Genomic DNA, 24,158 nt, shown 5'->3' with positions numbered 1-24,158 from the left:
CGCTATTTGACGAAGTCGAAAATTGTGCAAATACACTTCAGAACACGCTCGCAAATGCAAAGCGCACTTACTTCGGAATCTTATAACCGCACCCTTCTCTTGCGGCGCTCGTTTTAAATATCTTTTTTGCTACGGAATTTTTTTTTACAGTACGAGGCAAAGTAGTATTACTTAAAACACCGATTTATTTTACTATATTTATAATTTAATTTCAAAACACAAACCACGGTTGTAGGAACATAAACTTTCAGATTCGTTTTTCAAACTCAAGAAAATCAACGAGTTATCATCAGTAAAAGAAGAAAATTTTTGATTTCTATAAAAAAACTGCAAATAATAACTAGAATTTATAACAAAAAATAAATAAAAAGGTCTTTAAACATTACTAACGCTAATACTGACACATTTGTGTTTAGTAGAAATTGAAACACCTTATGTGATTGCAATAGCGTCTTTGATTAAATAAATTGTAAAGAAAAACCAAATTTAATAGCGGAAAAAAGCGTTTTTGATGTAATTTAAGACAGTAGTGAAAATTAATTTGTTTTTTATAACATATAACTTGTGTTTTTAAACTTTTGTAAATGTTTTGCAATCAGCAGTTGGCAAAGTCAGTTGTGTTCAGAGTGTAGGAATTCAAATTACTTTTAAGTCCGAATGTTTAACAGCGTTGTCAAAGGTTTAAAAAAAATCCAGGTTTTCTAAATTTCTACCAAGTTTTTAAAAGTAGAAGTTTTTTTGTCCATTTTTAGTATAAAACTCATTTGAAGATAAAAAACTGTCTTAAATAATATAAAAAGATTGAAACTATACTACAATGCTACTTTAAATGTGCTTTAAAATTAATAAAATTTCAAGTAATACTAGGGGTAGGGAGTACTTGGGTGATGTTTGCTAGACACATGAGGAGTCTTGATTTGGATGTGTTTTGGTCTAATTAAGAAGAATTAAAAAGAAAATTAAAAAAATTCCTAAAAAAAAATTGCACCCCAAAAAACTGATCTGGACCCCAAAAATCACATAATTTTTGATTTTTCGACTTAAATAGTAATAAAGTCACTCATACATGTCCTAGACTTATATATTATATCTTAAATGAAAGCTAATAATTATAGGCATACCTTTAATGGCATTTTAAGTACTTTTGATATACTATGACGTCATAATTACACGAAATATGCAAATTTTGTCTGTAAAATGGAATTTTTTCTATTATAAAAAGCAAATTCTTCTGCTGGTTTTACTTTTAGTTTGTATGATTTTGAATGACGAATTCTGAAGTCAATCAACCAGAAAGATATTACTAAGTCATTTCAATTGTTTGTTAATAAAGATATAAAAAACACTCTAAACCACTTTTAGATATTATGTTTATTGAGAGATGTGTCTCCATGCCGCTCAAGTTTTTGATCGCCAAACAGGTAGAGAATATGGTTTTGGAAAGTTTCGTTTGTCAAATCCACCACGTGCTACTGAGCTCAACCTATTAAGTAATGAAGAACTGGTTGGACTCCCAACAAACAACTTGGAATCTGAAAGACACCTTGCTGGTTTTGGAAGGCGAGCAGCAGTGGCAAAGTTTAGGAACCAACGATTCACAGCAAAAGGGATAAGAAATGACTGTACATTACTTATATCTGATTCTTTTCAAACTAGCCAGTATTTATTTCGGCCATCATCAACGAAGTTGAGATGTTTTATGCAATCGATAATAAACAATGAACTTTACCGCAAGATCAACAACAACAGCATCCGAGACAATCCTACGACCGGTTTCGTCCTTATTAGGACTCATCAGGCAGGAATAGTCGCGAGAAACCGCTATTGTGATCTTAAACAAGCGGGCTTAAGTACGAAGTACTGAAGCGATCGTTTGTGGGTAAAGTTTAAAAAAATGACACAGCTAAATCATTCACAGCCCAACGTCTCAGACATTGTCAGCTTGTTGTGAGATTGTAGTCTGCGCTCGTTTGATCAGTTTTAGCCAGTATTTATTTCGGCCATCATCAACGAAGTTGAGATGTTTTATGCAATCGATAATAAACAATGAACTTTACCGCAAGATCAACAACAACAGCATCCGAGACAATCCTATGACCGGTTTCGTCCTTATTAGGACTCATCAGGCAGGAATAGTCGCGAGAAACCGCTATTGTGATCTTAAACAAGCGGGCTTAAGTACGAAGTACTGAAGCGATCGTTTGTGGGTAAAGTTTAAAAAAATGACTCCTATTCCTGCCTGATGAGTCCTAATAAGGACGAAACCGGTCGTAGGATTGTCTCGGATGCTGTTGTTGTTGATCTTGCGGTAAAGTTCATTGTTTATTATATATGTCTTTTCAAACTAAACATGAAAAAAATTTAATAAAGTTGTTCAATTTCTGAATGAGATGGAGCAAAGGTGGGTAGCAGATCAAAAAAGTTTAAAGCTCAAACAGATAAAGGAAAAAATTGAAAAGGGGGAAAAAAAAGGGATCAATATGTGCAGAAACGTCTCAAACTATGTAAAAGTTGGGGTGGGCCTGTAGTGAGCGTGGAAGAGCTGCGTTCTATTTTAAAATCTCATCCTGATCGAAATGAAGTTATTGTTCGTAATGAGTTAATTTACTTTAGAGAGTCTCACAAATTTGAAGTTTTATACAATCCAGAACTTTTTAAAGTTAATGGTAATACTCACGAAGAAAGACTTCTAAACTTATGTGCCCTTGTTGCAGAAGATGATGAGTGCTCTCTATGTTCTTTACCAACAAACACTGATGCATTATTAATTGTAGGGGGTTCTTCCCCCAATATACAGAAAGAAAAAAATGAAGATTTTATGGAAGGGAATTTTTATGTCACATTAATTAGTGAAGGGTCATCAGACACATGATATATTGCTATGCGTGAAGGTAAAAATGATGATGGGACTTATAAGATTGACCACCTCATGAGAGTTCAAAACAGAAGAAATTCGAAGTGGTAACACCCACCTAAACGTGATTTGCTAAACTTGCATTTAGATTCTATTCTTGATTGTAAAGTTGATGGGGAATGGGATGTTTCTAATGAAAGATATATTACTTTTTCACTGAGAAACCATGTCCAAATAGATTTAATAGTAGAACAGATGTCTTTTACATAAAATTAAAAAGTAAATTTTATGTATTTTTATGAGTATTATGTACATATAGTCAGTTAGATTTTTATCAATCATTTGACAGTTATCTATACTAGTATTTTTAAAAGTATCAGTCATTTTGCAGTAAACTTAAGTGTTAATACTAAATGATACAGTGAAATGTTCGTTTTATTATGCAATGTTCTTTATTTCTTTGTTATACTAGTCTATATTTATTTTGCAATCATTAACTTAATGTTTAATGCCATACAACATTATGTTGCCTATAATAAATTATAACTTCTTTGTATTTCGTTATGTTGTTGTAATGCAAATTGAATAACATTCTTAGGTTATTTTTAAATACTTATAGCTAAATGAATTATGACATCAAATATCCCATTAATATACATACAACATCACCTAAATTTTAAAGGTAAGTAAGTATATCTACAAAGTTTTATTTTAAAATATTTTGTTTTAATTTAGACAACTAGCTATGCTTCTTAATTTTTCAAAACGCACCATTTTACAGATAAAATTTACATATTTTGTGTGATTATGACGTCATAATATTCCAAAAGCAGTTAAAATGTCATTAAGTGTATGCCTATAATTATTAGCTTTAATTTAAGATATAAAATATAAGTCTGGGACGTGTATGAGTGACTTTATTACTTTTTAAGTCAAAAAATCAAAAATTATATGATTTTTGGGTTCCAGATCAGTTTTTTGGGTGCAGTTTTTTTTTTAGGAATTTTTTTAATTTTTTTTTTAAATTCTTCTTAATGATACCAAAACACATCCAAATCAAGACTCCTCATATGGATTTTACAACATGAACAAAAAAATGTGCTGTACTTCCTACCCCTAGTAATACAAACGATAAAGGTGTGCAAATTAAAGATTTTATTTATAAACAGGTTTATTATATTTAATTTGAACATCTTTATTTAAATAAGCTCTCTATATTTCAGTAAATTGAAAAATCTTTTTTAGTTAAGACAAATAACTACATAAGTAATACAAAAAAATAGTTAATTTGATAGATTTTCTGTATCTCATCTAAATTTAAATTTTTTATGTAAAAATAGTCTAAAATTCCATGTTTTTTAAAATTTCGTGAAGGTTTTTGTTCAAAATTTCTCAAATTTCAGGTTTTTTTGGCCTATTTAGTTTTCCAGGATCTTAATTTTTTGGTAACCCTGTTTAAAAAAATAAAATGCAGACAATAAATAAAGATATAAAGTTACTAGTTGTTATAAAACTAAAAAAATTAAATCAAAATTTCAAAATATTACTTTTGTGAATAACATTTAAAATTGTGAACTAAAGATATATATAGTTCTACAGTTAAAAGCATCTAAAAACTTACACACTGTGAGAGGATAAGTTGGTTTTATCTTTGAGTTTACTCATATCAGTTTTCTCTAGCGCACTTTGATAAATTTTAGAACATGTAGAACTTTCACTTTTAGCTATTTGACTTAAATTTTCTGGTATTTTCTTTTTTTCTTTTTTTTCGTTACTTAAAGCTTCTTTAAAACTCTTACTTCTTACCGATCGACGCTGCTTTTTTCGATCATGTGACTGAAATTAAAACACTTTAAATTTGTATCAAAAAATGTAACATAAAAAACAACTTACTATAGAAATTTCATATTCGTGATACTTCGTTTGACTAAAAATAGGACTTTAAATAAGTAGCTGTTCAAAATATAGATTTAATCGTTTGCTAAGAAACAAGTTCACTGGAATATAAATAAAAACAAATTATACAGTAATCTTCCTTTATTGTATGTTTCTGTGTGTTAACGAATCAACACACTTCAACTGGGTTCTGTAAAAAACAATTACTGTAATGTAAGAATAGAAGCATAGAATAAAGTAGGTGTTTTCCTTTAAGTAATTGTGATTTTATGTATGTCGCTGTAACTTAATTATCGGTCGGTGCTTTGTAAGCTTAATAACAATTTTTTTTGGTGCTTTGTTTTGTTAAATTTAAAATTTTTACATTTAAACTAAATCTGCTTCCTAATTGTATCTAACTGTGATTTTGTTTTAATTTTATATTTAATCATTACAAACATTTAATATACAAAACACACGTTATATCAAGTTCCTGTGACTTTTATTGTCTTTACCGTTGTTAAATTTTATTGATTCGCTAACTAATGGTTGTTGTTTCATTTTTATTCAAAATAGATTACATACTACTTTTCATATTAAAGCGCTTTACTACTTTCCCAAACATAAAGACTAAATTAACTAACTTTACAATACAAATTAAATAGCTGTATTAATCTTCATATATATTGTGACGTAATTATTGGATGTATTTTGTTCAATCATTAGCAACGGTAAAATAAATTTGAATCAGTTATTCTTTTCATTAAAGTAAGTGGTTTGTTTACATTATGATTTGTTGTTTTGTTGTGTATTTTAGTTTACTTTACTTAATTTAGGCTTAATAATTACAAATATTATACAGTTTTATAACAGTCGGATTTAACATTAAGTATTTTATCTATTGTTAAATATTAACCTGTAAAAATATATAGAACTTTTTTTTTTAATGAAAACATGTATACACCTACTTTATTCAATGCTTCTATTCTTACATTACAGTAATTATTTTTTACAGAACCTAGTTGAAGTGTGTTGTGTCGTTAACACACAGAAACATATGTTGGTACAATAAAGAAAGATTACTGTATTATTTGTTTTTATTTATATTCCAGTGAACTTGTTTCACTAGGATCTTTTGTTAGCAAACGATTAAATCTATATTTTGAACAGTAAGATTTAAAGTATTTAAAGTTTTCAATCTTAATTCTATACAGGTTAGAACAACAGTTTTTTATGCATGATTTAATCATATAACTTCCATTGCACCTTATTAACTATTTGTGTATTATCGATGTATATGCAATGAACAGCTCAATAAGCAAGATACTTGTATCTTTACCAGATAGCAAATATGGGAACGGGTCAAAATTGCTCAAGGTTACCAAATTACACGAGGGAACTTTTTCACAAAGACAAAATTGCACAAGGGACTAAATTGCACGATGACAATATTGCACAAAGGGTCAATTTTGTACGAGTTACAATTTTGCATGGAGGGTCATTTTTGCTCGATGGTAAAAAAACAGAAAAAAAAATACAAAAAACGAAAAAAAAACTAATAAAAACAAAAATAGTTACTGACCGAGGATAAGGGTTAGGGGTAACAGTTATAGTAAAAAAAAAAAATAATAAAAATTATTAATGAAAAAATAAAACAACTAAAAAAAAAAGCTACCGACCGACCGAGGGTAAGGGGTAACAGTGATAGTAAAAAAAATATTAAAAAAATAAAATAAACTAGAAAAAGTTAACAATAAAAATTAAAAATTTCAACCCGTGCAATAATGTCTCTGTGCAAAATTGTATGCTCATGCAAAAGTGTCTTCGTGCAATTTTGTGCCTTCGTGCAATTTTGTACGCCCGTCCAAATTTGAGAGCTACCCAGTAAATACACATTGAGATAATGAAAGACTTTTTTTAATTTTATAAGTTCAAATTAGACCCTAAAAAAACAATTAATTGCAAAAGCTTTTTTTTTTTGAAAATACCATTAGTAAACTTCAGTTTATAGTGATAATAAACTTTCTTAAAAAAGAGCATGTTTATATCAAATTTTCTGACTTTTCCTGACATTTTTTCAAAAACCCCCATTTTTTCTGACTTTTGTCATTTTTTCTCTCTTGTGGCAACCCTGGGAGAGTAAATTAATTATTTGAGCTAGTTTAAATTAGCGTTCAACTTAAATAGATCCTATAATACATCATTTGCAATAATAATAATTACTTATTAATTTAAATTCTAAGTTGAACACATTTACTAGTAGTCTAAAAATTTAGAAAACTAAGTTACAGATTTAGGACGTACCATACCAAGAGAAGCTTAAGTTAACTTCCGCCATAGTTGCTGAAACATAGCATAAGACAACGTAGGCAAAACTTACCGTTTATATCTTAGCTAACAACCTAAGACACCTCGCCCTATGAGAGAAATATTATAGCACCAACGATAGACAAGTTTACTTATAAATGAGCTGAAGAAATCATATGTCAATTAAAAACAATCTTTATCCCACTCAAACCTAGCCAAAAAAAACTAATAGAGTTACTAAATAAACGGCAAAACAGTTGACTGCTGATTGTATTGAAAACTTCTCAATCTCAAAAATTAGTAAAAAAATAGGTTTATTTTGGATAAAATTTTAACTGAAAGTTATTGGTAACTTAAATAAAAAATTTTTGTGCTAGTTAAAACAAAGCTATTTAAGGTTATTCAAATTGATTTATTAAATATTCAAGTTTACCTACTAACTATGGTCAGGAAAATTCTTAAATAAAAGTCACTGAACATACTTAACAACTTGGTTAAAATATTAATGATAGTTTTGTGTATTTAAAACGTATTAGAGGTGGTAAAGTAACTAGAGATTATACGTCTTGAAATTTTTTAAGTAAACTAATTTTTTTAAGTAATTAGTTTTATATTTGGATATAAAAATTGAAGTAGATATTGGTTTTGTAGCAATAAGTTTTATTAATTACGAACATTGAAGTCAATGCATACCATTTATTATTAGTACGTTAATCTTTTTGTAAAAATCTTAGTTTTAAACTGAGTTTTCTTGGAATTCAGACAACCTATAAAATAATTATTTCCTTTTTTAAAAACTTATTCTTCTATCGGCTTTCGCTATCTCCATTTTTTCGTAGATGTGTGTGTAACAGATTTTTTGACGGTTGTTTGTCTTTCCAAAATGGTGTATAATGCTTCTGTTAATGTTGTTATCTATAATGTTGCTTTTTGATTCCCACTTATATTTGGATAGTTCCGTGCCATTATCTCTGGTCGTTATTGTGACCGTACCACCTGGTATTAAAGGTTCTTCTCAAGGTCGAGAAACGTTTTAAACCAGCGTATTATCAACTCAGTTTACGTACAGATATAATAACCATTAAACTTGTAAAGGATGAGTGTATGAAAACGAGACTGAGTTTTCAAAGTGTGTTTGTGACTTAGAGAACAAAAATTTAGACATAAGATTTACTTGAAAGATGATAAAAAGATCACAGCCTATAGTCAATGGAAACAACCCGGTGTGTAAACTTTCCTTAAAAGATGCTACTTCCGTTGTAAGTGTGTTTAACAAAGAGCTTTGTCTAAATAAGAGAAGAGAATTCGTTTCGTTTTGTCAACACACTTAAAAACTACTCTTAAGTTCAACAAGCTTTAAATTGTATGGTCACTTATTTGAGGTTATGTGGATTTAAATTATTAGTTTGACGCATAATTGTTATAATGTAAAATTTATATATAAATACGCCTTGGACAAAACTCAAACTTACGTCATAATGTTTTTAGTTTTTGTTTAATTTGTTGATTAATAAAATATTTACTTGAGGGTTAATTTTCAATCCAAATAGCATAGCTGCATAAACCATATAGGTTATTTTTTTAAATTTTACATTTTAAAATAAATTAAAAACTATAAAGAAAAGAATAGAATTAGTTAAACTAAATCACCTTCCACAGAATCACCACTAAATCACCTTGAAGGGTTTTAAAATAGTTTATTGCAAATTTTCGAATTCATAGTAAAAAAATCAGTACATATGTTTCATAAAGCAAAAAGCTTTAATCCTCAGCTGTAAAAATTAGAATTCATTTGTGAAAGCGCAATTACATTGATGTTCATTGAATGGTATCTGCAAATATAAATTAAAAGGGGGGTAATTGCCGTTCGGAAAACTTAATTTGCAAGGCAACAGTTAACTCTGACCTTGAAAAGAAGTTCTACATCGGTTTATGCTCAACTCAATTTAGATTCCGATATTCAAACCATAAAAAATTTTTAAAGATGGTGTATATGAAAATGAGACTGACAGGGTAGTCAAATGTTTTTGTCAAATTTTTTCCAGGTTTTCAAAACTTCATCCAGATTTTTGAAAGTACATCTTTTTTGGACCATTGTTAGTAGTAAATTAATCTTAAGTTGAAAAAAAGGTGTTTTTTGATAAATTTAAACTATTTAAACGATACAGTATTACTAAAATTTAATCTTTGTTTTATTCTATTGCAAGCAACCTACAGTATTATTTTGAATCAACTTTTTCAAAGTTCTTTTCATATAATTTTCTAAAAGCCTTTATGTTGATATTTATTATAAATAGCCATAAAATCCGATTTAATTTATCTTTAACTTAAATTTGTTAGTTTTTTGTTATTATTTATAGCTACTTAAAGTAAACTAGGCACAACTAATGACTTATAACTTATACTAGAAAGTTAAGATTTATTATAGCTGCAATAAATTCATTGGGCATAAAACATTGCAACTACATTTCTATTTGGCTTTGCTCTTATTTTGACGATGCTCTTAATTTTATCTTACTCTTAATTTTCTCTTAACTAAACTCTTTTAAGTTGCATCAGTAAGAAATAGGCTGACTTTACATGACATTCAAAACAATGATTTATAAATAATTCGCAAATCAGTCCAGGACACAAGTCAATTGTTTTTTCTAGTGATTTTTTTCCCCTGCATCAGTTGATACAAAAATAAATTAACGATGGTTTAAAAATCTACCAGTTTATTGCAACATTTTGTTCAAATTAATTTCGGACAACCGTCAAATTGTTCATTCACTGGTGAAGGACGGTTGTCCGAAATTAATTTGAACAAAATGTTGCAATAAACTGGTAGATTTTTAAACCATCGTTAATTTATTTTTATATTCAAAACACTGGAAATGCAAGTAAAAAAGTAGTTTCATTAATCAAAATAATAATTTAACTAAAAATTTATAAATTACTTATTAAAAAGTTGTATACACTATTTTTAAGTGTAATATTTAAAATTTTTATTTAAACAGAATTAACTAAAACTAAAATTAAAAAATGTTCTAGGTTTTTTAACAATTTTTGTACAAATTCAAGATCACCCTGGACTAAGCTTTCGAAGTATGTTTGTAACCTAAAGCTCAAAAACATTGGTTGTAAAATAACTTGGGAGGTGATAAAGAGAGCCCGGTCTATACAACTGGTAATAACCCTGTTTGTAGTCTGTGCTTAAATGAATCAATACCGTTATCTATGCGTTGAAGCAAGAGGGTTGCTTAAACAAAAGAAACAAATTAATATTGTCTTGTCGACATATGAAAAAGCTTTTCAAATTTGATAAATTTTAAAATATTTAAATTCATAGTCACTTTTTTGTAGTTTTGAGATTTTTAGTTGTTTGTTAAGAAGAAATTTTAAATTTTGCACCAAAATTTGTCCTCTACAAAGTTTAATAATTACGTCATATTGCTTTTTGTGTAATTTGTGTATTAATGTAAAGCACAGTGCAAGTCAATTCGAACTTTAACAGGTTATGATTTAAGCATTAAGCTTATTGAAACATATGTATTGTTTTTTTTTCAATTTGATAATTTGCAATAAACTTTATTTTTTTAATAAAAACTTTATTTTGCAAAATTTAAAAAATTCCTAAATTCAATCATTTTAAAATTTAATAATAGAATTTCTGTGAAAATTTGAAGAAGATTGCTTTAAAAATGAAGGAGGAGATAGATTTTTAGTGAAACGGTCTTTTTTTGCGTTTTTAGTTTGCGCCTTCCAATAGGAACCTATTGAGGTCACCGACTTTCATCGCTCATATTTCATATCTCAAAAATTACTTTGAACTTTTCAAGTGTTTTAAAATGTCTGATAGCTCAGATAAAACTCTACAAAATAAGATCAACTTGTAAAAATCAAAGTGGACTTTTGTTGTTGTTTTATTACAACGAACTTGCCTTTTTCGTACCTCCATTAGTGAACATTATCAATAATTACTAAATTTTAAAAATTCTATAAATCAATTAGTAGTTTTATTCAAATATTTTAAGTACAATTAGAGTGGCCGATGATTTTAAGAATTTTCTTCCAAGTTTATGAAAGTACACGTTTTTAGGTCTATTTTTATTTTAAAGTACTAAGGTATAAATTGTTTTAAATACTATAACAACATAGAAAAGATACTTTAAATGTGTCTTTTACCAAAAAAATTTTGATGATGACAGAATATTTTTATCGATATGACGGATTTTTCGTGTCAAATCAAAAATTTATTACTTAGATGTAAAAACTTCTCCAATTCCAGATTTTTTTTTTCAAAATTTCTCAATTTCCAGTTTTTTTAACCTAAACTGTCAAATTCCAAGTTTTTCCAGGACTCCAGGTTTACTGGCCACTCTGTAAAACAATTAAATTTCTAAACTTAAGTTGATAATTTAACTTTAACAAACAACACTTACATAGACGTACAAAGGACTATTAACAAATGAATTATTGATAGGATTTATCAATTGACTTGCAGGATAATTACATAAATCATCACACAGTTTACGAACAGCTTTACACCTTTTGAAATTTTTCTTTAAGATTGGAGAAGCATCTGTTTAAAATGTACGTGTTTAATTGTCATTTTACATAAAAGTTTAATGATAATTTCAGAATTAAAACTATTTATTTGTAAATATTTTGTTACTTTCTTAACACATAAGTTGAAATTTATAAGTGATCTTCAGGTTGCAGGAATCCAGTTGTTTTTTGCTAGGATCCGGTACCAATTAAGGCTATAGAGAAGTCAAAACTTGAAAAAAAAATATGTTTTGTAATTTTTTTTTAAATTAAGAGATATTATCGCTAACCAGAGTATTCTACTTATACACTGTTAGTCTGGTTCATAACGCAACGTGCGCTTTAACTTATACAATTGATGTCCACAAGCTAACGATTAAACTATAGTTGATAAACAGACTTACATGACTTACTTACTTTCTACTTAAGGTTAAATAAATAAATTAATTATACTACTATTAACCATAATTCGATTCTGTGGTGATCAAATGCATTTACAATAAAATGGAGAAACGAAAAAATGATAAACTGTACAACATAAAACTAATAAATCGAATTATCACTTCTTTTAAAAGACTAAAATACATAAATCAAAGAAGCTGAAAACTAAGTGTCCGTTTAAACTAAACTCATAAAGCAATATAAAAGCGAACTAAATTCGCTTAAACAAGATCGAAACCATTCACAACTAAATGCAGCAAAAAGCCGCAATGGCTTAAAGCTAACTGCGACGCAGTAAAAACTAAAAGCCTCTTCCAAGCGCAGCTTAAGTTTATATATAACATAGCTCTCTCGAAAAGAAGAAAATTCCAATAGTATTACATTTTGTCTTCTTAAAAATCTTATTTGGAATTAATACTTGGTTGCAAGAAAAAATTTTTTCTACTTTGAATATTTTATAAAATTAATTGACAACGTACAAGATTGCTTAAAAGTTTGATAAAATTTACTAAATAGAAGAAAAATTAAAGAAGTTCAGAAATTTCTACACTCCTAGTTCATAGACCTCGGTCGACTCATCTGTTCTCCACCTCGATCTCCTGTACCGCCATTACGATCAGGTCCTTTTATTTCCATTGCCGACTTTTTAGTTTTTCGTGCGAAAGTGCAATTGGAGTGCAAGTAAGACTTCTTGAACAAAACATCGGCGAAAGTCTGCTGAGCAGAAGCCTGGACATTCGCATGCCGTGAAACAAAGCTCAAGTTTGACATAAGGGTTGATCATACCAATTCAATCATCAGACCACAAGCCATCGGTAGACCGTGACCGGTTTCGTCCTAAGTTGGACGCATCGGTTAGCGACAACCTATGAACTTTCAGTCTTTAATCTACATACAGTTTATATATGCAAGCATGAAGCAACCATTTGCTGGAATTATCAGTGACGTCAGCATTGTCTTTAGCCGTGCAACGTACAATACATTGTCCACCAGGCTACCTGAATTAAATTAAAAACAATTAAAAACATAAAGAAGAAGTTAAATTCACAAAGTTACGTGCTATTAGTTAGCAACAACATTTTATTTGTCGTTTAGTCAATTTATTTTTTTAAACTTTACAGTCTAGTATGTTTTCAAGAAAAAACGTTTAAAATTATTTTTCAAAGCATAAACTGATAAGAAGTAACATATACATAACATTAATTATACTAAACAAAAAAACATCTGCGTTAATTGCCAAAACAAAGTAATTAACTTGTTTTTACAATTTCATTTTAATGGTAACATTTTGATATATAAAAAACTGTTTATTATTCTCAGATAGTTTAGATCAAATTCTTTCTATTGTTATTTTTACTTTATTAACCGATTAAAGTCAAAAAAAAGTTTAATAACCTTAAACAAGTATTTTTTTACAAGGACACGCAAAAAACAACAATGTTTTTACACGCAGTTTTGAAAGTTCATTATCGGTTACAGTTCAAATTAAAACCATTGTTTAAAAACAAAACAATAACACTTTACAGTTGCTAACTTAAAAAAAAAAATTAAGCTCTTTATTATATTAGAAAGTTATAGCCTTTAATTAAATTTTAACTTTTTATTAAACATTTTTCCTTTAAATAAAATGTGTAAAATGATTAAAAAATAACTAAATAACTTGAAAACAAGACTATTGTTTCAATTTGCTCGTACAAGATTTGAAATTCATTTCGAAAAACACTTCAACACTGAAGTGAGATAATATCATACGCAAAATAATACATTTTAGTTCTAACACATGTCAATTAGCCTTTCCCAAACTACTTTAACATAAAAGTTCAACACAATAAAACTAATTAACATTAGCGAAAAACAAATTAAATCTCTCACAAACTTGAATTACTTAGATGTTTTTCCGACTAGAAAGTTTAATTTTTTTATAAACTTTACAGACCTGATGACGGGTTGAAATAAAGGCACATCAATAACTACCTATATGTGACTATGTTTTGTTTTCTGCATGAGTTCCTATTAACAATGATTAATATAGTAGGTTTCTAATTGTTAATTTAGCTTAGAATAATGTTTACTGAAAGTAGGTATAGTGTTTATTGAACTTACACTCCTGTTTCCTGAAAGTAGGTATAGTGTTTATTGAACTTATACTACTGTTTACTGAAAGTAGGTATGATGTTTATTGAACTGATACTACTGTTTCCTGAAAGTCAGTATAGTGTTTATTGAACTGATACTACTGTTTCTTGAAAGTAGGTATAGTGTTTATTAAATTTTTACTATTATTCTAATAGGTTTATTCTAATCTGTTTTTGGGTCACCATCTACTTAATGTAAAAACTTATATTTAAGGTATCCGTGTTCAATTCCAGTTGTAACTAACTGGCTGTCCGGGTCACCATATAGCTAACCAGAAGTGTTCTACTTATACATGCCAAGGGCCTGGTTTACAACGCAACGTGTGCTTTAACTTTTATAAGAGACGTTCCCAAGATAACGATTAAACTATAGTTGATAATTAGACTTACATGACTTACTTACTTTTTACTGAAGGTTTAATGAATAAATTGATTATACTACTATTAACCATAATTCGATTCTGTGGTGATCAAATGTATTATGTATTTACAATAAAAATGAGAAACGAAAAGATGATAAAATACCATACAACATAAATCAATAAATCGAATTACCAATTCTTTTAAAAGACTAAAATACATGAATCAAAGAAGCTGAAAACTAAGTGTTCGTTTAAACTAAACTCATAAAGCAATATAAAAGCGAACTAAATTTGCTTAAACAAGATCGAAACCATACACAACTAAATGCAGCAAAAAGCCGCAATGGCTTTAAGCTAACTGTTACGCAGCAAAAACTAAAAGCCTCTTCCCTGCGTAGCTTAAGTTTACATATAACATAGCTCTCTCGAAAAGGATAAAATGCCAATAGTATTTGTTTAGTAAAAATATTCTGATATAAACTTTAGTTTGATTTTTATTTGCATTGGTTAGGTTACAGCTCAACTTAATTTATTTTTTTCAAATTTAATTCTATTTTAGTTTCACACAACTAAAGTGTGCTAGAACTAGTGATAAATTGAGAACTTATTAAAAAGTGATCCCTGACGCCGTGCAAAACATGAATTTGAATTTATAGGCATTTATGACAAAAACAGTCAAGTGTTCCAAGAAAACTTTTTTTTTTGAAGAATAGCAAGCAGTAAATGAAAAAATATTAATACATCAGATGAGGATAAGCCAATGGATGTTCTTAGCAATAATTTAAGTTTACAAGCTACAAATACTTTTGATAGTGTTTAGATCAGTGCTTCTGAAATGGGGTTCCGCGGAAACCTAGGGTTCCACGACGCCTCTCAGGGGTTCCGCGAAGCCTTTCGAAATTTAAAAAAGAACTTAAAAAAAAAACATAAATCATAAAACTTCAAAAAAAAATGGAACACATAAAATGGAAAACATATATAATTATAGCATTCATTGATCTGCTTATTATGCAAGGAAAGATTTTTATGACGTTGCGATTAATCATGTTTGTTTTCGTTTATTTATTATAGAATCATAAAATACCTATTGCCTCTGGCGCACTTTGAGTTTGACTCGACTTAATACTATTACAATTGGTATGATTTCTAACAATGATAAAGTTTTGTTAAAAAATTCGTTTTTCACTGAAATTCTTTTGTTTTTTGCAGGAAATATTATATTAAACATTTTATGTAAAATTAAATTAGAGGTTCCGCGGAAAAATTGAACTTTGGAAAAGGGTTCCGCCACTAGAAAAAGGTTCAGAAGCACTGGTTTAGATGATATAGAAGTCTTTATAGAAAAATAGATGTCTTCAGAAGATATGAAAGTAGCTGCTGGTAAAAAACAAATATGGAAGGCTACAATCAGCTTTTAAAAACTCTAAAATATTTTTAAAAGAACTTGCGGAACAACAATAAATGTATACTAAATCCAAAAAACAATATTTACTAACAGACATATTTCCAAGAGCACCTACTTCTAAACAAATTACAATTTTGTTCATCAACTTTGTTAATTATCTAAATTTTAATAAAGCTCTCTTATACGCCTTTTACATTTATGTTTCAAACATCGGGTATGTAAATGTTAATTCACTGTTCACAATTTTCATTTATTAAAATTTAAAACTGACTTTTTAATGTTTTTATTTATTGCAATGTTTTAATCATGAGGTATGCAAATATCAACTTAATTGTTCCTTTAAAAATGAAATAAATTAACTGTAATATATTTAACTTTAAATATTGGATTTGAAAAACTGCAAGTTCATAACTTTTTTTCTGATTTCTTTTTTCGCTGTATTTAATAGAAAATATTTGTTTTATAATGAAATATAATGTATTTGTATTAAAACTTTTACGTGATTTTTTTGAACTTTAAAGTAAATAAATTATTTTATAAAGACGTATAGTTTTGAAAACGTTTGTGAAATAAAGTATTAAAATAAAAGAGCAATCTCTATATACTAAGTTGAAAATGGTATACAAATACGTTTAAAAACCTTCCTATAATAGTACTTACATTTTATTTTAGTAATAATATCTAACAACTAGTTCACACAAGTTGCACATAAACTAAAATGTTACTCTATAAACTATGGCACGTAGAAATTAATATATAACAAACGATAAATATAAGTTAAGTCAGTATCAATTTTAAAACATGAGAAAGTAATGTAAATTTCAACTATTTGAAATTCATTGATATCACGTTTTTTTTTGAATTTATAAGATATTAGAATAGTTGTTATATGAAAGTTTTAGTATAAATATTCTTGATTTAAGAAACGCGAATAAATTATTAAACTTTAATAAATATATTGTTTTATTCTTTAATATTTTATTTTTTACCTTAATTTGTTTTCAGTCTAAAATATTTTGTCATAATTATATAACATTATATTTAAAATAATATGTTTGTCTTGATTATCTTAATTCAATTCAAAAAATCGTTATAAAAACTTGACCTACTATGTTTAAATACTTTTTTAATTCTAATCCGTTACTCATTAACACAAAATATGACATAGATATCAAAATTTTTTGTTAACTTAACTTTTTTTTTTTTTTTTTTTCTACGACACTAAAGTAAACTTTAAATTTAATGCTTAAGTAAGTGAAAATCTTATAGAAACTTAACTTTCTATAAAAAGTTATACACTGTTTATTAAACCTTTTAAGCTTTCGTACAAAAAGTAGACTAAATTCTAGTACCACAGTATACTACCGTGTATAAAGTATATTGAACCTAAAAAATACAAGAAAAGAGAGGTTACATTGGGAATAATTTACGCAGTCGTTTAATAAACGATTTTTTGTTAGTTATTGAAGAAGATGAGTTTGGTAAAAAACTTACCTGGGTTGATTTCCCCACTTTTTTCATTTAATTGAACATTACTCCAATGCAAACTCAGTTGAAGAGATGACTGTCTAAAAAATTAATTAACTAAATAACGATGAAATATTTAAAACTATTCTAGTCAACTAAGTCAGTTTTAACTAAATTAATTTTAACCTATATTCATTTATGCAGCAGAAATAAAAATTGAAAACTCAGCTGGAAGGTTGAAGCTTTAAAATTTTTAGCTTTATTTTGCCTTGAGTATAAATGACATAAATTAGATATAAAAAATTTAAATCTTGCAAAAATAAAACAATCACAATAAATACCTGATTTTGCTTTGAAAATGTACGGTCAATTAATAACTAAAAAATAAATAAAAAATTAAATTTTAAATTTTATGGTTGTGAAAATGCAAGATTGTTTTTACCTGAGTTGTTATAAGTTTTAATTAATTTTCTTCTCTATACTTGATAGAAATAATATACCATTCCTTAGTAGTTACAAAGTTTTAAACTAGAGTTACAGAGCTAAAACGAAATATATATACAGTTTGAGTCGGCCTGAGGTGACCAATTAAGTTCAAAAAATTATCGCTCTTGCACTATTTAATTTGAGCTAGTTACTAAATCACACTTTACTGTAAAGCTTTACTTTGTGGTGGAAAATTTTGCAAGTCGACGGACCATATTTTTTATAAAAAATCTATCGCGGGCCAGACTTGTTAAAAAAGTTTTATCAGGTCGCTGAGTTTTTAAAAATTACACCATAAAAATAGTAAAAACCATTTGGAAGTTAAAACAATAATTTAATAAATGCTACTGTGTAGGAAAACTGAAACTATAAGAATTTTTCAAATAGTTGTTATTTTATGTGATTTGCACAAGATTTTTTCAAGCTAAAAAATTCCTTTTGGGACAGAAGTTTAAGTTAGCTAGCCGTATGTTCTCCACCCCTACGAAAAATGTAATTATACTATGCGGTTAATTTTTAAACTCAAATACAAAAGTTTAACTTGCTATAGGGTAAAACTTCAAAATATAAACTTGAGTTTTTTAAGAAAGTTGATGGCGTGAGTACGCAATATGTTAATTTGACACCTCTTTATAAAACCAATACTTTCTAACCCTTGTGTTTAATACAATTTGTTTTTAATGTTTCAGATTACCTGTTAACTATATTAAATTTTTATATTTATTGATAATTGGTAGTGGAATAAGGCATCTATTTTGTTATTTAAATTAGCCATACAACTTACTTTAAAACTTAATAAAACATAATGTTTTATTAATTGTTTTAGTTACTGGATAGCAAATCTCAAAATACTGTGCAGAGTAGATAACTAATAAATTTTTCAGAGTTTTTATTCATAATGGGCCCAAGCCACAGTAAACTACAAATAGTGACTTATTGTTTTAAACTTTTTAGTTTATGAAATATATTTTACAAAATAATATATAATATTTCAACTAAGCTCTGTAAAAAAATAAATATTGTAAGGAAAGAATAGAAGCTTAAGTAAGTGTATACATGTGTTCATTAAAATAAAAATAATTGCTTTAGATTTTTAGAGGTTAATGGTTTATAATAGATAAAATACTTAATTTTAAATCCATAATATTTGTAATTACTAATATTTGTAATTACTAAGTCTAAATCAAATTAAATAAACTAAAATACACAATAAAATAATAAATCATAATTTAGACTTAATAATAATTTTTTTTGATTTAGAGATAATGATTTAATAAATAATCTAAACTTTTTTTCCTTATACTCCTTTTTTCAGGGAGTGCACAGGAAAGAGGAAACCAGTCAAAACACGCCCCTGATGTAGACACATAAAATTCTTATTTTTACTCCATTAAGAACCAAATCAATACATATAAATTAAAAACCATCAAAAGAAATAACATTAGTTTTAACTTCAACTATTTCTTTTTTTTCTATATTAGATATAAACTTGGAAATAAGGCAAGTTAAACTTATACTATTACTATTTTTAGATGTAGCACGTTATAAATGTTTATTTCACATTATATACTAAGTTGATTATAAAAAAGAACATGTTCTACTTAACTACTTGTTTTAATTCGAATAACACTGTTTACAGGGTTCCCACTAAAATTTCAAAGAAAATTCTTACTTAACTTGATATTCATTGATTTCACTTGATAAAATTGACAGAACTTTGAAAAACACTCGATCTTTCCTTGATTTAACTTTTTTTGCCTAATATTTGACCGATTTTTAACTACATATACATTTATTTTTGATAAGTTCATTTATTTTGTAATAAAGTATATTATTTTTACAGATTCTGTGTTAATAATCAAAATAATTAAATTTATAAACTTGAACAAGTTTAAGAAGATGGTGTACACGATTTGGTTTTTTAGAGTTTGATACAGCACTAAGTTTCATTTAAAGTTAATTTAATTATTTTAAGTAATTAAAAAAGTTTAAATTTGATACAAACTATTTAAAACATAAACAAAGAGTCTTTTTTAATTTGATCAATTCTATAGTACTTTTTTACTTATGTTACGTAACTGTTTGCAGTTACGACCTGAAAACTATTGATTTTTTTTTAGTATCTATATTTTATTATAAAAACTAGTTTTATTACTAAAAGTTGCTTTTAAATACCACATTTAATAAAACGTACAACTAAAATTTATATGAAAGTGAAAATAGTTCTATGAACACTTCAAGAAATACTGACTTAAAATTTTTCAGCCGAAAAAAATAATACTGATAATTAAGCTACAAAAACATTTTTAGCAGAAAACGAAAACATTTAAAGCTTAAATGGAAGATTAACTCAGCTTTTTAAATGCTAAAACTTTTAATAACTTGATTTTACAATAAGTGTTTAAACTAATCTGTTTTTGAAAAATAAAAAATTCAAACTAGCCAGGGTCAATCGCATTGTTTTTTAAACTTTAAGCTGCATAAACATGGATGATTTTTAATCAAATTTCAAACTAACCTGTGTGTTTTGAATGAGTGGCTTTGATTAACGGTTTTTTAATTAAAACTATATAATACTATCAAAAAATTTTAAACAACTTTAAATGAATAAGTCAATACTTTAAATTAACAAGACGTCAATTAAATTAAACTAACTTAGAACTTGTTTGACTAAGGGTGTGATTTTCGTTCTCTGTTTTGTGAAAATATATGAATACTATAACATGTTATATATGTAATACAAAAGTTAATTCAAAAAATTGTTAATTAAAAGAAATTTAAATTTAGTACATAATGTAAGTAATTTAGTGAATTTCATTTAAATTATTCCAGTTTGGGTTAAAATTAAAAATAACGACTACGAAAATATGTAGCTTGATTTACGTTTTTAAATTTTGAACTTTTTATTTGTTTAGCAAAGCATTCTGGGTCGGAATAAAAGTTCTTTACCGTAAAGAAAGTAGACTGGCTATTATTATATGTATTCAAAGGGCTTTTAAAAAACTATATGCTCTTAATAGTACTGTACAAAAATTTAAAGCATTTTTAGAGAACTAAATTAATTTTCAATAAAAATTTAATTTTTAGGTTAATATATTTACTTTTATAGCAATTCGTTTAATATTGTAATAAATACTATTTTTTTACATACTTATTATAGTAGGGTTTCTATCAATGCAGGTAAACTCCATGTTAGAGTCGGCTGAAAATCTACCATTAGTTTTTGACGGTGGAATACCCAAACTAGATAAATTATGGTGATCTGAAATAAATTATATATTTGATTGTTATATGCTTTGATTTTTAAAAAACTAACAAAAAGATCTCAACTTCTAGAGCAGAAATTATATTAACTAAATATTTTTTCAATACTTTTTACTCAAACTCAGTTTCGGTCAAAGACCTCGTCAGTGCTTATATAAAAAATCAAAAAGATATGTGATAGTCATAGAAAACAGTGCTAAAACATAGAAATAAAAACAAACCTTTACTTAAAAAATATTTACTTATAAAACAAAACTAGTTAAATTTTAATCTTACTGTTGAATGTATGTTAAAGTTTAAATTTTGATTATAAAAAAATAACAAAACAATAATAAAAACCTAGATGTAGGTTTTTTTTTTTCTTGTTAGTTTTCAAAACAAACATTGTTACAATAAAACTGTGGTTATTAGTAGTGTAAGAGCTTTAAGTTAAAATTTATTCTAATGTGGGACACCTTCAAAATCCATCCAGTCAAATTCGAGAACCGCTTACCGATCGAGGGTAAGGGGTAACAGCGATAGTGAAAAATAAATAATAAATAAATAAAAAAATGTAAAGAATATATAAAATAAATTAATAAATAAAGAAAATAAATAAATTGTGCGGACTTAGAACGCAGGTGAATTTTGATAGTATACCTCTAATGTGGCTAATTAGAATTACGACGTAGCTATAGAAAAATTTAAGAAATATATGCTTGTATTGGCTATAATAATTTGAAATTTTGCTTGAATTTTATAAAACTTTTAGATAGCTAATTATAGTAGCTACATAAAAACTTTGTAAAAGCATAAATAAAACCAAAATTACTGACAACTTAAGGTTTAAGTTTTCAAGTGTAGTTTTTTGAAGTGGGGACAAGAATAGAAAAGCTCGTACCGTTTATTTAAGTTATCCCTTCTGTCGGCTTTGGCAGTCGCGACTTTTTCTAGTATGCAAGTACTGCAAATACTTTGTAGGTTTTTGGCTTTGCCATTGTGGTGGACTATTTCCTAGTCAATTTTATAATCAATGTTGTTATTTTAAGTTTCTAGATATATTCGATATTTATGTGCCGTTTTCTTTCTAGTTTTTAAAGTCAACATCTTTTTTTTGAAAGTGCCACCCATTGAGACTAAATAGTTTTTAGTCTCGTTTTCTGATCTGGTTGTCGCTTTATATATGACATTTTTAATTAAGCATTTATTATTAAGGGGACATTTTTTCGGCAGTTGCAAAGTGTTTCGTTTTCTTTGTCGTTTTTTGTTTTTAAGTATATTCGATTATGTTTTTGGATTAATTTCTTAATATTGCTCATGCAGCTATATGAAATTTTACAATTGTTTCTATTTATTATTTTGGTTAGCTTGTATTTTTTCTAGATTTTTTGAGGTCTTTGACCGAAACTGAGTTTGCATTAAAAAGTCTTAAAAGAATTTGATAAATGTTTGATTGTTTTCAAAAATGTTGTTGCATAAGTTTGCTCAAAAACTTTAAGTTATATCTGTTTTATTTAAATACATACATGTAAAACACTCATTTAATAAACTTAAATAAGAACTAATTTTTAATTAATTAGTTAAAAGAATTGTTAAATTTGATGAACTAGTTAAATAAAAGATTGTTAAATCCAATACATCATAAAAACAATCTTTTATATTGTTTATACGCATAAGATGAGCAATAATGCATAATATAGGGGTGCCAACATTTTTGACAAATTTATTCCAGGTTTTCAAAAATACAAGTTTTTGGGTCTATATTTCGTATAAAATTAAATTCAAAGTAAATAACTGTCTTAATTATTATAACAACATTAAAAAATATTTTTAAGCTACTTGTAATGTGTTTTCTTATCAAAAAAAAAGGCAAAAAAAAATTATTTATGTGACAGATTTATGTGTCCAATCATAGTTTCATTACTTTACATGTATAAATTGTTCAAAATACCAGGTTTTTCCAGGATTCCAGATTTTTTGGCAACCCTGATATTAGCAACATGTTTACGCACTTAGTTGTACAAAAGAAAATCTTGAGTATATCTATACGCTAAGAAAAAGCTACAAATTGAAACTATTATTTTTTTAATTGAAGGTGCTAAATTATGAAGTTGACAATAGATCACTAAAAAGTATACAGAAGTATGTCAACAAATAAAGTTGCAATATTCAAAACTAAAGACAAACGTTAAAAAAGAAAGAGAAAAAAAGCTATGCAAAAATCGTTTTAAGCAAAACGAACTGATCAACTTTGGATAGTAAGAATAAACAGAAACGAGTGGCTATCATAGTATCTGGTATTGAATGAAAAATATTACTAGGATTGCCAAGCATACGTATAAGACTAAAGGAAAAACTTGGCACAACAGTCACAAGTGCTATTAAAGACGATTTTGAAAGTTGGAACTTACAAAATGGAATGGTGTTTGACACTACTAAAAAAATAGTGCTGCTTGTTTTCAACTTGAAAATGTAACATTTGATGGTCTGCTTTTCATCAACACGTTTATGAGGTAGCATTGAGAAATGTCTGGAACTCTCTGGATATTGAAACATCTTTAGCTTAAAATATAAGTATTTACAAATATTTAATTGATAATGATTGATAATCGAAACTAGTCGTAGAAGTTAGCAAATAAAGTGTTGCAGATTTCTTTATTAATTTTTGTAGTGTAACTTCACAAATAATTTATTACAGACAAAGAAAAAAGAAATCTAATAGAAAACAAGAATGTTCAAAAAAATTTTAAGCTAATTATTTCATATTATTTTGTATTCTGCAAATATTTACAAGACAGCTGGAGTAAAATAAATTACATAAATTTTTCACTTTTCTTTTAATTAGTAGATTTTGCACCAAAAAAACTTATTGACAGTTCAGTTATATTTAACAGGACAAAATCAAAATTTAATTTTAAATTCGGCTGCAAACTTTGTAAATTAGAAAAAATAGAAATTGACAAATCAGATAAGAACATAACACAAAACAAGAAAAGCGAAAGACAACACATATGCATTCATTACCAAAAACATTTTTTTAGAAAAATTAAAAC

The 24,158-nt window shown here is 27.1% G+C and overlaps 1 protein-coding gene across 7 annotated transcripts in view; it reads right to left on the bottom strand.

Annotated features, from left to right (window-relative positions):
* LOC145834033 (uncharacterized) overlaps window positions 1-24,158 on the bottom strand; it is a 98,007-nt gene that overhangs the window by 23,902 nt on the left and 49,947 nt on the right. For 4 of the 7 annotated variants that reach the window (XR_014369772.1, XM_082941347.1, XM_082941348.1 and 1 more), the window contains exons 8-14: window positions 23,517-23,645; window positions 21,014-21,124; window positions 20,518-20,554; window positions 17,404-17,477; window positions 11,461-11,600; window positions 4,476-4,690; window positions 225-316 (exon numbers count right to left, since the gene is read on the bottom strand). Coding sequence is in view for 6 of the 7 variants with exons in the window: in XM_082941347.1 (XP_082797473.1) it covers window positions 225-316; window positions 4,476-4,690; window positions 11,461-11,600; window positions 17,404-17,477; window positions 20,518-20,554; window positions 21,014-21,124; window positions 23,517-23,645 (798 nt within the window). In the remaining variant the exon portion in view is untranslated. The remainder of the gene's footprint in view (window positions 1-224; window positions 317-4,475; window positions 4,691-11,460; window positions 11,601-17,403; window positions 17,478-20,517; window positions 20,555-21,013; window positions 21,125-23,516; window positions 23,646-24,158) is intronic. The other 3 variants (XM_082941351.1, XM_082941349.1, XM_082941352.1) reach the window with 3 other exon arrangements.

The sequence above is a fragment of the Thalia democratica genome, chromosome 4 (genome assembly GCF_965202585.1).
Source record: "Thalia democratica chromosome 4, ktThaDemo2.hap1.1, whole genome shotgun sequence".
NCBI lineage: Eukaryota > Metazoa > Chordata > Thaliacea > Salpida > Salpidae > Thalia > Thalia democratica.
Note: the sequence above shows the minus strand (reverse complement) of the source record. Positions and strands in the feature narration are given on the sequence as shown.